Here is a 12,299-nt window from a genome sequence, read left to right as displayed (position 1 = left end):
TATTGACGTCTGTCAGGTCACTCATGGTTCGCATATCGAATGTTTGTAAAAAAAACTTTCAGAGTTTCTCTTCAAAATGTAATATGTATAACATCTGTACAATGTTTAGTTCTTGTGCAATAAATAATTGAGTGTTCCCAGACTTTATGTACACCCTGTATTTATGTTATGACTATGTTTATGGATAGCTCAATGGCATCACTCGGTTAGTCACCGTTGGCCAAGAAAGTCCACAAAAGGAAAATAATTCACTTGCAAAGCTGTGTAAATATCATTTGACGGGCCTGAAACTGCTCTTCCCAGCAGAAGTTCACGTGCATGTTTACCGCTTTCATTTCCTAAACTGTTAACTACGAATGTTAACAAGCTTTCCTTCAACGCTTGTCAGATATCGTTAAAAACAAAGTAGGTATCTCAGTAACTCAAAATAAATAATATGTCTGTTACTAATATAGAAAAATACTGTCAAATTCTGCTGAAAATACTGTACGGATCTGCCGGCCGCGGTGGTCTCGCGGTTCTAGGCGCGCAGTCCGGAACCGTGGGACTGCTACGGTCGCAGGTTCGAATCCTGCCTCGGGCATGGATGTGTGTGATGTCCTTAGGTTAGTTAGGTTTACGTAGTTCAAAGTTCTAGGGGACTGATAACCACAGCAGTTGAGTCCCATAGTGCTCAGAGCCATTTGAACCATTTTGAACTGTACGGATCTCATTAATAAAAAATATTTTCCTTCCACACTACCACTCATCCAAAACATGAAGTTGTTTAATTTCTAATCCTAATGTGGTTCCCCGTGTGCTGTACCTAAATCTGTTTTCCGACACTCTTTACGATTTCAGTCTTAAAGATAACACTTACTTTGAGGTTCTCTGGTCACCATTAGTTTATGGTATATTTTTTCAAAGTTAATCTTCGGCGTGCTATTATCTTCATGACAGTACTCGGCTGCTGCCTCCTTTTGCATAGGGTCTTTCATTAAGAGTGATACTTTTTAAAGCTGTCTATTTTGTGTATGTATGTATGTATGTGTGTGTGTGTGTGTGTGTGTGTGTGTGTGTGTGTGTGTGTGTGTGTGTGTGTGTGCGCGTGTATGGCAGTTTGAGCGGCATTTCACTCAACACGACCAGAAGCGATTAAAAAGACAACGTAGTGCGCAAAGTGGGGGCAATATCTCGGCAGCAGCGGCCAGTATTGAGAAAGAGAAGAATGTGTCAGTTTCAAGACGAAATCAACAATTGTGCCTGTCTGAGATATGAACGTGGCAAATGTTGGGAATGAATTTGGGCCTGTATCCGTACAAAGTTGTGGTAACTCAAGAGGTCAATCCACTAATGTTGGGCAGTGTGATTAACAAAGAAAGGCCGTGGTTAACATTTGAACGATATTTTGTTTAAAGCATAACTGCAATGCCTAAGCTTCAAAATAAAGCGCATTTTACTTTGATACGTTGAGCGGTCTTTTTTTTTCACAAATAACTCTGTCCAGAAGAAAAGTAAAAAATGTATCAAGAAAATAATTTTTACTAACGGAGGGGGGTGGGATCATTAACGAGCATGACTGCTTCTCTTCTAACGTCTTCGTTACGAACAGCAGTATGTCTTTTTTAAAGAGCACATTATAATTTTTAATCAAAACCCGTTCGAAGACGTATCACCATGTATCACACATGTAAACGTAACGTTACTGAAAGTGTAACGCAAAACCGATCTTTACTCTCCTGTACAAGCTTTAATTCTGCCAGTATCTCGTCTCCTACCTTCCAAACTTCACAGAAGCTCACCTGCGAACCTTGTAGAACTAAACCTGGCAGAACTAAAGCTGTAGGGACGGGGCGTGAGTCGTGCTTGGTAGCTCAGATGGTAGAGCACTAGCCCGCGAAAGGCAAAGATCCCGAGTTCAAGTCTCGGTCCGGAACACAGTTTTAATCTGCCAGGAAGTTTCATATCAGCGCACACTCCGCTGCAGAGTGAAAATCTCATTCTGGAAACATCCCCCAGGCTATGGCTAAGCCGTGTCTTCGCAATATCCTTTCTTCCAGGAGTGCTAGCTCTGCGAGATTCGTAGGAGAGCTTCTGTGAAGTTTGGAAGGTAGGAGACGAGGTACTAGCAGAACTAAAGCTGTGAGGACAGGGCGTGAGTCGTGTTTGAAATGGAGGTTGTCTGAAACAACAGCTGTCTTTCAAGCTTTGGAGTAAGACTTGTCGAGAATTACTAGGAGAAACAGGTGAGTGAAAAGTGTGTTGGGGGACAGGGGATAGGAACTATGAGCGCCATTGAAATGAAATGGGGTGAGCTGGACTTGCAGCCAGACGCATGGATGGTAAGTGACCCAAGGAAGTACCTTGCTGGCGTCCAAGAGATAAAGAAAAGACGATGATGACGACATACGAAAACTGTGTAGATGAAATAGGAAAATATGCACTAACTACCTAGTTGCCTGTGGCTGCAGAGCAAGTCTGGAAGGGGCTTATTGTACGTAAAATGGCTGATGGTGGCGCCCTGTCTCCCATCAAGGGCTTTCATGCCTCTTGAATTCCTAGTACGTCTAGCCAATTGATTTTCTGCGTCCTTGCGGAACACAAATTTCAAATGCTACCTGTTCCTTCATTGACCTTTCCACAGTCAACATTTTTCCAGCCTTCAATTATGTCCCCAGTCCCAATGAAACATGTACATTTGAAATAACGTAAGTGACAATAGCCTGCAACACATCTGTTTGAATGTGAATGGCATGCGAACGTGAATTTTATCTTGTCGTTTATGCGCTTTGCCCTGTACTGAACTGTTCAGACTGCGAGAATGCAGACTGTCAATAACTTTAAGTCAAACCAAAACTGCATGAATTTACGTAGCACAAAAACTGAATGTGACGCAACATTATTGATTTGAAATTGGTCCTAGTAATAAAACAAAACTTGATGAATTTGAAAATAGTGGTCCCTGTGTTTAATGAATGCTATCCCTCAAAAAATAAAATTTCTTACCTCTAATTGCGCAATGGTAATGCTCTTCGTACTGCTCTCTGTTAGTACTTTAAATTGTATAGTTAGCATATAGCTACTGTGCAAGGCTGTTGCTTATCATACATTTTAATTAAATCGAATATTACTGAGGCAATAACTTCTTGAGCAAAATAGTTCATCAAAAACGACATGGATCTGGAAACTGGTATTAACTTGTGGTAAGGAACAACATGGCACTAACTTTAAAACTTGTATTTTCGCTCTTCGAAAATTAATAATGCTCACAATTAACAAACAATAAAGTGATTAAACATTAACAATTAGCTTTACAAAATCATTGGGCGCAAGTGTTATACATTGTCTCAATCATCACTTATGAATACGCTCTTTGCATTTGCAAATAAAAAATCATTATGGCCCGTAGCGAGTAGTATATATCTAGCACACATCAGAAACAACACTTGACAGTCTTCCATATATCTCTCTATCTAAAGTTATTCTAACACATTACCTAGAACTCCTTGAACCAGCGCTCTTTGTTGAGATGCGACGCTACTGCACAATCGATACTACATCTGACCACCTCTGTTTCTGCTGTACTTGTACTATTGTTAAGATGCCCGCCCACTAAGCCGCGCGGGAAGGCGTGCCGGTCCCCAGCACGAATCCGCCCGGCGGATTAGTGTCGAGGTCCGGTGTGCCGGCCAGTCTGTGGATGGTTTATAGGTGCTTTTCAGTCTACCTCGGCGAATGCGGGCTGGTTCCCCTTATTCCGCCGGAGGACGCTAATTTCACCCAACCTGGATATGATGTGACGTCATTTTGACGTATATACACTTTAGTCGATTAACACACCTATCGACTTTTACGAACGTTCGAGATTCTAAACTGTCGACAGCTAGTGGTTTGTTTTGACACGTGCGATTCTGATAACAGCTCAGTGTGGCAGCGTGTATGTATTTCGCCAAAATAAAAGAGCTGGAAATTAATATAAATATTCCTGACCGTGGCCTTGAAAACACCATGGACAACACGTTTCGTAAAAAAGTGAAGCCTTCTTATGTCCCGACCACATTAGATTGTGTGATTGTTGTATTGAACGCTTACGCCGAAAATAATATTTATTTATTATCAATATTTTAGTATGGTTTCATACAATTGGTCTTGTCAGTACATATTAGATTGTAGCAGCATACTCTTGCTGACTTTTTTTTCTTAATTCATATAGCTGAAAGAGAACTCGTGCAAGTTTGTTAGCTAAGTAATTTATATGTCCATCGCAAGATAGTCTTTTATCAACCATAATTCCAAGTAATTTTACACTCGGACTGCAGAGACAGGTACCTTAGTGTCCAGTAATGACTGGTGTGTAGAATGATTGAATTTCGAACTTACGGAGATGAAATACGAGGGGAAGTGGATTTCTCAATGTAATTTTAACGAAAGGTTAGTGTCTTGACGCATCTAAAGATTTTGGCTGCTGAGTGCTTCTTCTCACCGAGTACGAATAACCGACACACTTCAGCTGGGTCAGAAGTACATCAATATCTGCTTGAGATTCACAATAACAACGCAATTTCCCGTCGTCATGGATGCTGAACTCTTTCAGCTTTTCTCTCATTAGTCTCTCGAATGCTGAATACATAATTAGAGACGAGCAAACGAAAAACAACGCACAGGACACAAACACAGTACAATACACGATTTAAACGCAAGGAACGCAAAACACATTTAAACGAATGGCGCAGAGCACAGCGCTACCCTGTCACAACCACTCGAAAGTTCACAAAAGTCGAATAGTCGATATACGGTTTCTATCGTTTTCGATGTAGCGTGTATACGTCATAATGACGTCACATCGTATCCAAGTCCGGTGAACTTAGCATCCTCCTATTCCGCCTCAGTTAGACTGTGGCGGCCATTGCTGCGCAAACACCATTTCTGCATACGTGTACACCAAAATTATCCTACCACGCGAACGTTTGGGGTTATACTCGTCTGGTACGAGACGTTCCCGGGGGAGTCCACTGTCCACTGGGGGGGGGGGGGGGGGGCTGAACCGCGCAATAACCCTGGGTTCGGTGTGGGACGGCAGTGGGGTGGGTGGACTGCTGTGTCCTGTTGTGGGGTTGTGAACCACTGAGGGCTACGCCGGAAAGAAGCCTCTCCGTCGTTTCTAGATCCCCGGTTTAATACATAAATCCATTGTTAAGATTATATGTTGGAATTTGTTGGATCATTTATAACAGCCCTGTAAGCTGTCATGACGACGTGAACGTATGTAACGGGTGCAGTAGAGATATCTGTTGTTGGCAGGTGACCACCATGATTTCCGGCCTGTCGCTGGTGATGCTGTCGGTGCTGGTGGGAGCCTCGGAGGCAGCCAAGATCCTGTCCATTGTGCCGTTCCCTGCCGTCAGCCACCAGGGACCACTCAAGACGATGAGTCTCGAGCTGGCCAGGAGGGGCCACCAGGTCACCTTCGTCACCACCAACCCGTCCAAGGTACTCATTTCCCATCTCTTCAAAGTCACGAGGGGCAAACTTAAATGACGGTCGCAACACCAGTAATCACTTAAAAATAACAGAAAAATGTAACAACTGTAAATGCGGAAACACAGTGGTCTGAAGGAACAGATGATAAGAGCCCCCTCGCAGTATTAAGCAACTACGGGGTGACAATTATTGAACTACATGAAATAAAATTGTCATAACTTCTGCCTCGGATCGTGAGGGACATAGTATGGACATGCAGTTTGATTTAGCGACGAAGCCTACTTTTATTTGAATGAGTTCGTCAATAAGCAAAATTGGCGCATTTGGGGGACTGAGAACCCACACTTCGCTATTAAGAAGTCTCAATGGGTGACTATATGGTGTGCAATGTGCAGTCACGGAATAATCAGTACGATATTCCTTTATGGCTACCGAATGGTACGTGAAGTTTTTGGAAGCTGATGTCATCCCCAAGTGACCCTGGTTTCGACAAGATGTGGTTCATGCAAGTCCGAACTCGATCGCACTGAAGCAGGAGAGTTTTTGATGTCCTGGCGGAGCACTCTAGGGACCTAATTCTGGTTCTGGGGTACCCAGAGGCCACTGGAATGGACCACGATTTGCCCCCATATTCTCCGTAGCTGAACACATGCGACTCTTTTTTGTGGGGCTATATTATAGAAAAGGTGTACAAAAACCATTGCTGAGCTGAAAACAGCCGTTCAGGAGGTCATCGACGTCATCGATATTCCGACACTTCTGCGGGTTATGCATAATTTCATTATTCGTCTGCGGCACATCATCGTCAATGATGGTAGGCGTCCCGAACACGTCACAACCTATATTTGAATATCTGTAGTGAACTTTACGTGTTGAATAAAGTGTGTGGACGCGGTAGTTTGTAACTGATTTACGTTATTTTTTCATATAGTTCAATAATTGTCACCCGATATTTGTTGTGGCCGTTCTTTCGACTTTGAACTGGACTTGGACGCTGTGACAAGTTTCGTCAAGCTGGATCAACTCAACGGCAGTGGCCGAGCAGCTTGCTACAGTCGTGTTCTGCAACTCCGCCTCAAGGCGAAAATGGTGCAGCTCCTGTGGCCATTCACGGAAGGCGACATCCAGAATTATTTTTAGAATTTAGATGGAATGAATGCTGACATTTCTGAACTCAAACAGGTCTTAATTTGATCGTACTTGTCAATAATTGCATATATTTGATTATTATACAATTATGAAACATCAGAGTCGTTTATTTTGCGCCACCCTTCTTTCTTGTAGAACGCAAGAACTGAACTGATCGACTTTAATGAAGCTTGTCATAGGTGAGCACACGTACTGAAAAAGGATTATTATGCACTAACCCACAGTGGCAAATAGTTCCTCAGTAATGTAATGTGTCTTTTATTTCAGTCCTCATAAACTATGTTTTTCTGAGTAACCAATTTGATACAGGGTTATCAAAAAGTTAGTGAACCTATTTCACCAATGTATTTGACACAATATTCCAGAACTTTGCATTTTAAAAGATAACTGAACGAGCAAAGTTTAGACGATTCTCAGACAAATGGATCACACGACTTTCGGTCTTTCATCCCTTAACTTTACCAACGTCTTAAGGAATGGCATCTAGCCACGAAGTAAAACCAAATTGACAAATCATGGGACAATGAAGAAGAGAAACTGTCACAACTTTCTGCTGACACTCGGAAACTTATCAGATTTTAGTTACAAGTCCTAAATGTATTTTTCCTTTAGGACTCCGAAAAAGTAGAATCAGTAATCAAGTTCAGCGTTAGTCGATGTAACACATTCGCTTCCCTCTCTCCTAAGGTCCAGTTGAAGCGACATCGCACTTCTGGCAGGTGTGCTGGTAAAGATGGCGCAAAGATCGGAACCCTACACAGAAAATCCACATTATGTTAAGATGGGTGAGACCGAAGGCTGACATTCACTGATCAATATGCCCACCACGATCAATCCATCGGTTTTCGCCAATGAGTTTCAGAACTCACGATCTAGATGAGGGGTTGAGTAGCTGCAGAATGAAACAAACTCAGCATGTCCACATTCACACCGCCTGTAATGGTCTGTTCCATGAAGGAGAAGGAACCTCAAATTTTTAAACTGTAAGGCGCCACCTCACGGATGAACTTAATGTGGTTGGTGAACGTGTCGAACGATAACGTGTGGAACTTTGTATGCATCAGGTCGTGTCTCTTCAGCGTACAGTTAACAATTGTCGCGTCAACAATGATTTTTTCACTAAGACCAACCTGTTCCATACGGTGTCGCATGCTTGTGGATATCCCAAAGAAAGTCCCATAGTACAGGGTTATTACAAATGATTGAAGCGATTTCACAGCTCTACAATAACTTTATTATTTGAGATATTTTCACAATGCTTTGCACACACATACAAAAACTCAAAAAGTTTTTTTAGGCATTCACAAATGTTCGATATGTGCCCCTTTAGTGATTCGGCAGACATCAAGCCGATAATCAAGTTCCTCCCACACTCGGCGCAGCATGTCCCCATCAATGAGTTCGAAAGCATCGTTGATGCGAGCTCGCAGTTCTGGCACGTTTCTTGGTAGAGGAGGTTTAAACACTGAATCTTTCTCATAACCCCACAGAAAGAAATCGCATGGTGTTAAGTCGGGAGAGCGTGGAGGCCATGACATGAATTGCTGATCATGATCTCCACCACGACCGATCCATCGGTTTTCCAATCTCCTGTTTAAGAAATGCCGAACATCATGATGGAAGTGCGGTGGAGCACCATCCTGTTGAAAGATGTAGTCGGCGCTGTCGGTCTCCAGTTGTGGCATGAGCCAATTTTCCAGCATGTCCAGATACACGTGTTCTGTAACGTTTTTTTCGCAGAAGAAAAAGGGGGTGTAAACTTTAAACCGTGAGATTGCACAAAACACGTCAACTTTTGGTGAATTGCGAATTTGCTGCACGAATGCGTGAGGATTCTCTACCGCCCAGATTCGCACATTGTGTCTGTTCACTTCACCATTAAGAAAAAATGTTGCTTCATCACTGAAAACAAGTTTCGCACTGAACGCATCCTCTTCCATGAGCTGTTGCAACCTCGTCGAAAATTCAAAGCGTTTGACTTTGTCATCGGGTGTCAGGGCTTGTAGCAATTGTAAACGGTAATGCTTCTGCTTTAGCCTTTTCCGTAAGATTTTCCAAACCGTCGGCTGTGGTACGTTTAGCTCTCTGCTTGCTTTATTCGTCGACTTCCGCGGGCTACGCGTGAAACTTGCCCGCACGCGTTCAACCGTTCCTTCGCTCACTGCAGGCCGACCCGTTGATTTCCCCTTACAGAGGCATCCAGAAGCTTTAAACTGCGCATACCATCGCCGAATGGAGTTAGCAGTTGGTGGATCTTTGTTGAACTTCGTCCTGAATTGTCGTTGCACTGTTATGACTGACTGATGTGAGTGCATTTCAAGCACGACATACGCTTTCTCGGCTCCTGTCGCCATTTTGTCTCACTGCGCTCTCGAGCGCTCTGGCGGCAGAAACCTGAAGTGCGGCTTCAGCCGAACAAAACTTTATGAGTTTTTCTACGTATCTGTAGTGTGTCGTGACCATATGTCAATGAATGGAGCTACAGTGAATTTATGAAATCGCTTCAATCATTTGTAATAGCCCTGTATTTGTATTCGAATGTCAGAATTTGTAGTAATTGCAGGAAGTAACATTTCTACTTCAATATTTCCCGTACAGTCTTCCAAATGCTCAGTTACAGGATGTCATTGCCTTTTAATAAGTGTGCGTTACCACTGGTTCACAGACTTGGCGCTCGGTGCATCTTTGTGGAAGACCTTAATTAAATGTTGTGCTGCTGTAACAGACCGATGTGAATGAAATTTGACGGCGTCGTAAACGATTTCAGCGCCTGTCGCCATCTTTACTACTGCTGTACACAGGACTCTCGGTGATGTGGCTGGCGGGAATAACAGAACTGGTACAGGTCGAACGACATCGGCCAGTACTCACTGTTTTCCGGTTGCTTCTAGCTTGAGATCACAGGAACCGCCCGCTTATTGTGTCTGCTTCGACACAAAAGCAGATGCGACATCTGTAGCTGGCGATACCTAAAGAGCTACGTGGCACTAATATTAAAAAAATATTACTCAGTAATATGTTACATGTCCGCCCCTCGTGGTCTCGCGGTAGCGTTCTCGCTTCCCGAGCACAGGGTCCCGGGTTCGATTCCCGGCGGGGTCACGGATTTTTCCTGCCTCGAGATGACTGGGTGTTGTTGTGTCGTCTTCATCATCATCATTCATCCCGATTACGGTCGGAGGAAGGCAACGGCAAACCACCTCCATTAGGACCTTGCCTAGTAAGGCAGTGCGGGTCTCCCGCATCGTTCCCCTACGCTCTGTAAAGAAGCATGGGACCTCATATCATTTTCAATATGTTACATCCACTAAACACGGTGATAAAGTTAACAGAGACCACAGAGCATTCAATATATGCCGCCATCACTTAATTTGTAGCCATTCAGTTACTACCATTAGGCACCAGGCCGGTTGTTTTCTTACAGAGAGCGGGAGCGCGAGCGAGTAGAAACAAAGGGGTATACTGTACAACAAACCAAATTTGAAGTTTTTGTTACTAAGAAGTTCCGCACCATTGTGTATCACAAAATATGATTGCAAAGCATTGGTGAATCTGCTTCGCTCACTTTTTAATAACCTAATAACGTATATTGAAGACCATCAAATGAATTCCCAGTTGTGAATAAGGACAACCATCAGCTGCAGAATGGAATAATGACAATGAAAGTTTGTGCCGGACCGGGACTCGAAACCGTATTTTCCGTTTATTGCAAGCGATCACCTTACCATAGGGCTATCCGAACACAACTACCAGCCAGACCCATACGTCGTCAACCATATATCCATTGTACAGCTCATGGCTGTCCATATTGGTAGTTTCGAATTCGTATGATGTGTTTCGTAACGGCTGTGGTCGCTGCAGTGCCTGTTCCTTTGGACGTGCATGAATGTCCAAAGGAACTTTGCATCGTAATCAGAATAACATAGGCACTGCAAATCATATTTATCTGCCGATACCGTTCAAGCGACTTTCAAGTACAAGTCTGACCTGTACGATATAATACATAATGGATGTACGCGTATAGGTCGCAGACGGATGGTGAACGACATATGCAAGTTTGGGTCTGGCCGTGATTCGTGCACGGATAGCCAAATGGTAAGGCGACCACTCGCGATAAGGTGGAAATCCGGGTTTGGGGGCCAGTCTCTCATAAATTTTCATTGTCATCATTCCATTCTACAGCTGCTGGTTGTCCTTATTTGCAATTGCGAATACATTTATGTATTTCATAACGGCTCTTGTCACCGAAGCGCCTGTTCCTTTGGACAGCCAAACATATCCAAAGGAGTTTTGCATCGTAATCATAATAACATAGGCACTGCAATATCGTATTTATCTGTCGATACTGGGCAAGCGACTTTCATGGCCTGCACAGGAATGTACAGTCTTAGACATAAAAACTGACCGCCGGCCGGCCGCCATAGAGACTAAGTCCGAGTCGTTCACTTAAGGTGGCCAATAAAACTGACCGCCTCTTAAGTCCGGCCATCTGCACAATCTGGCAACACTGTAAGATGCGGAAGTGTTAGGACGAAGTGTTGTCCACTTCCAAGTTGGTATAGATGGAGTGAGCCGGTGGTCTTGCGGTAATCGTCGTGCTTTCTAAACTTAGAGTCGCATGTTCGCGTCCAACAGTTTTTTTTTTTTTTAACTGTGGTGTCACCGCCAGACACCACACTTGCTAAGTGGTAGCTTTAAATCGGCCGCGGTCCATTAGTGCATGTCGGACCCGCGTGTCGCCACTGTCAGTGATCGCAGACCGAGCGCCACCACACGGCAGGTCTCGAGAGACGGACTAGCACTCGCCCCAGTTGTACGGACGACTTAGCTAGCGATGCACACTGACGAAGCCTCGCTCATTTGCAGAGCAGATAGTTAGAATAGCCTTCAGCTAAGTCAATGGCTACGACCTAGCAAGGCGCCATTACCATTACATTGCATGTATCTACAGAGTCTCACTTGTATCGTCAAGAGCGATGTACAACAATGATGGATTAAAGTTAAGTATTCCAGCAGCTATGTACTTTTCTTTATAGCATTCATTACGTATCCTGTTTCAGACCTCACGCCAGCCTGCGTGAGTTAACGCGTGCATTCGGCCTCCTCAACCAAGTAACACTACATAAACACATTTCGGTCAAAAGTTATGAGTCTGATTGAACATCGAAGACAATTCGCGTAACATTCTATCCACCCGCAATAACAAGTATTCCAGAAACAATTACGCAGGACAGCTCGTGGCTGCGTCGCGATCATAACAGCTACGCTCGAGCGTTTCCTCGCGCTGCAGCGGCTACCGGCCACCGGCCAGACGCCACCCGCCGCCTAGACGAAAATCCTCTTAAAACTACACTGGTTTAATGACGTCGTTAGAACCAGTGGTTTTCTACAACCGTAGAATTTGCAAACAACTTTAGCATAGTCAGATTGTTGTAGATATCGTGAAAGAAAATTCAGCTGCTGATTAATTTATCTTTGATGATTAATGTTGCGATTAGAAAACTAATGGAAAATGCAATTAAAATATTCACTGTGCCAATAAAAATTAAATTCAGCTTACTACAGAAACATCACGAAGGCAATCTATCTTAATAAAGCATTATGTGTCTGTAAGACAATTGAGCCTATTTTAACACGAATTAGTAGGATATTACCGACTTTTGACTTCGAAAAGATCTATATTTACTTCA

The 12,299-nt window shown here is 43.5% G+C and overlaps 1 protein-coding gene across 1 annotated transcript in view; it reads left to right on the top strand.

Annotated features, from left to right (window-relative positions):
- LOC126253057 (UDP-glucosyltransferase 2-like) overlaps positions 1–12,299 on the top strand; it is a 76,572-nt gene that overhangs the window by 9,489 nt on the left and 54,784 nt on the right. The window contains exon 2 of the mRNA XM_049954144.1: positions 5,281–5,469. Coding sequence (XP_049810101.1) covers positions 5,290–5,469 — 180 coding nt within the window. The 5' untranslated portion in view covers positions 5,281–5,289. The remainder of the gene's footprint in view (positions 1–5,280; positions 5,470–12,299) is intronic.

The sequence above is a fragment of the Schistocerca nitens genome, chromosome 4, assembly GCF_023898315.1.
Source record: "Schistocerca nitens isolate TAMUIC-IGC-003100 chromosome 4, iqSchNite1.1, whole genome shotgun sequence".
Classification (NCBI taxonomy): domain Eukaryota; kingdom Metazoa; phylum Arthropoda; class Insecta; order Orthoptera; family Acrididae; genus Schistocerca; species Schistocerca nitens.
This window is presented reverse-complemented; position numbering and strand designations above follow the sequence as displayed.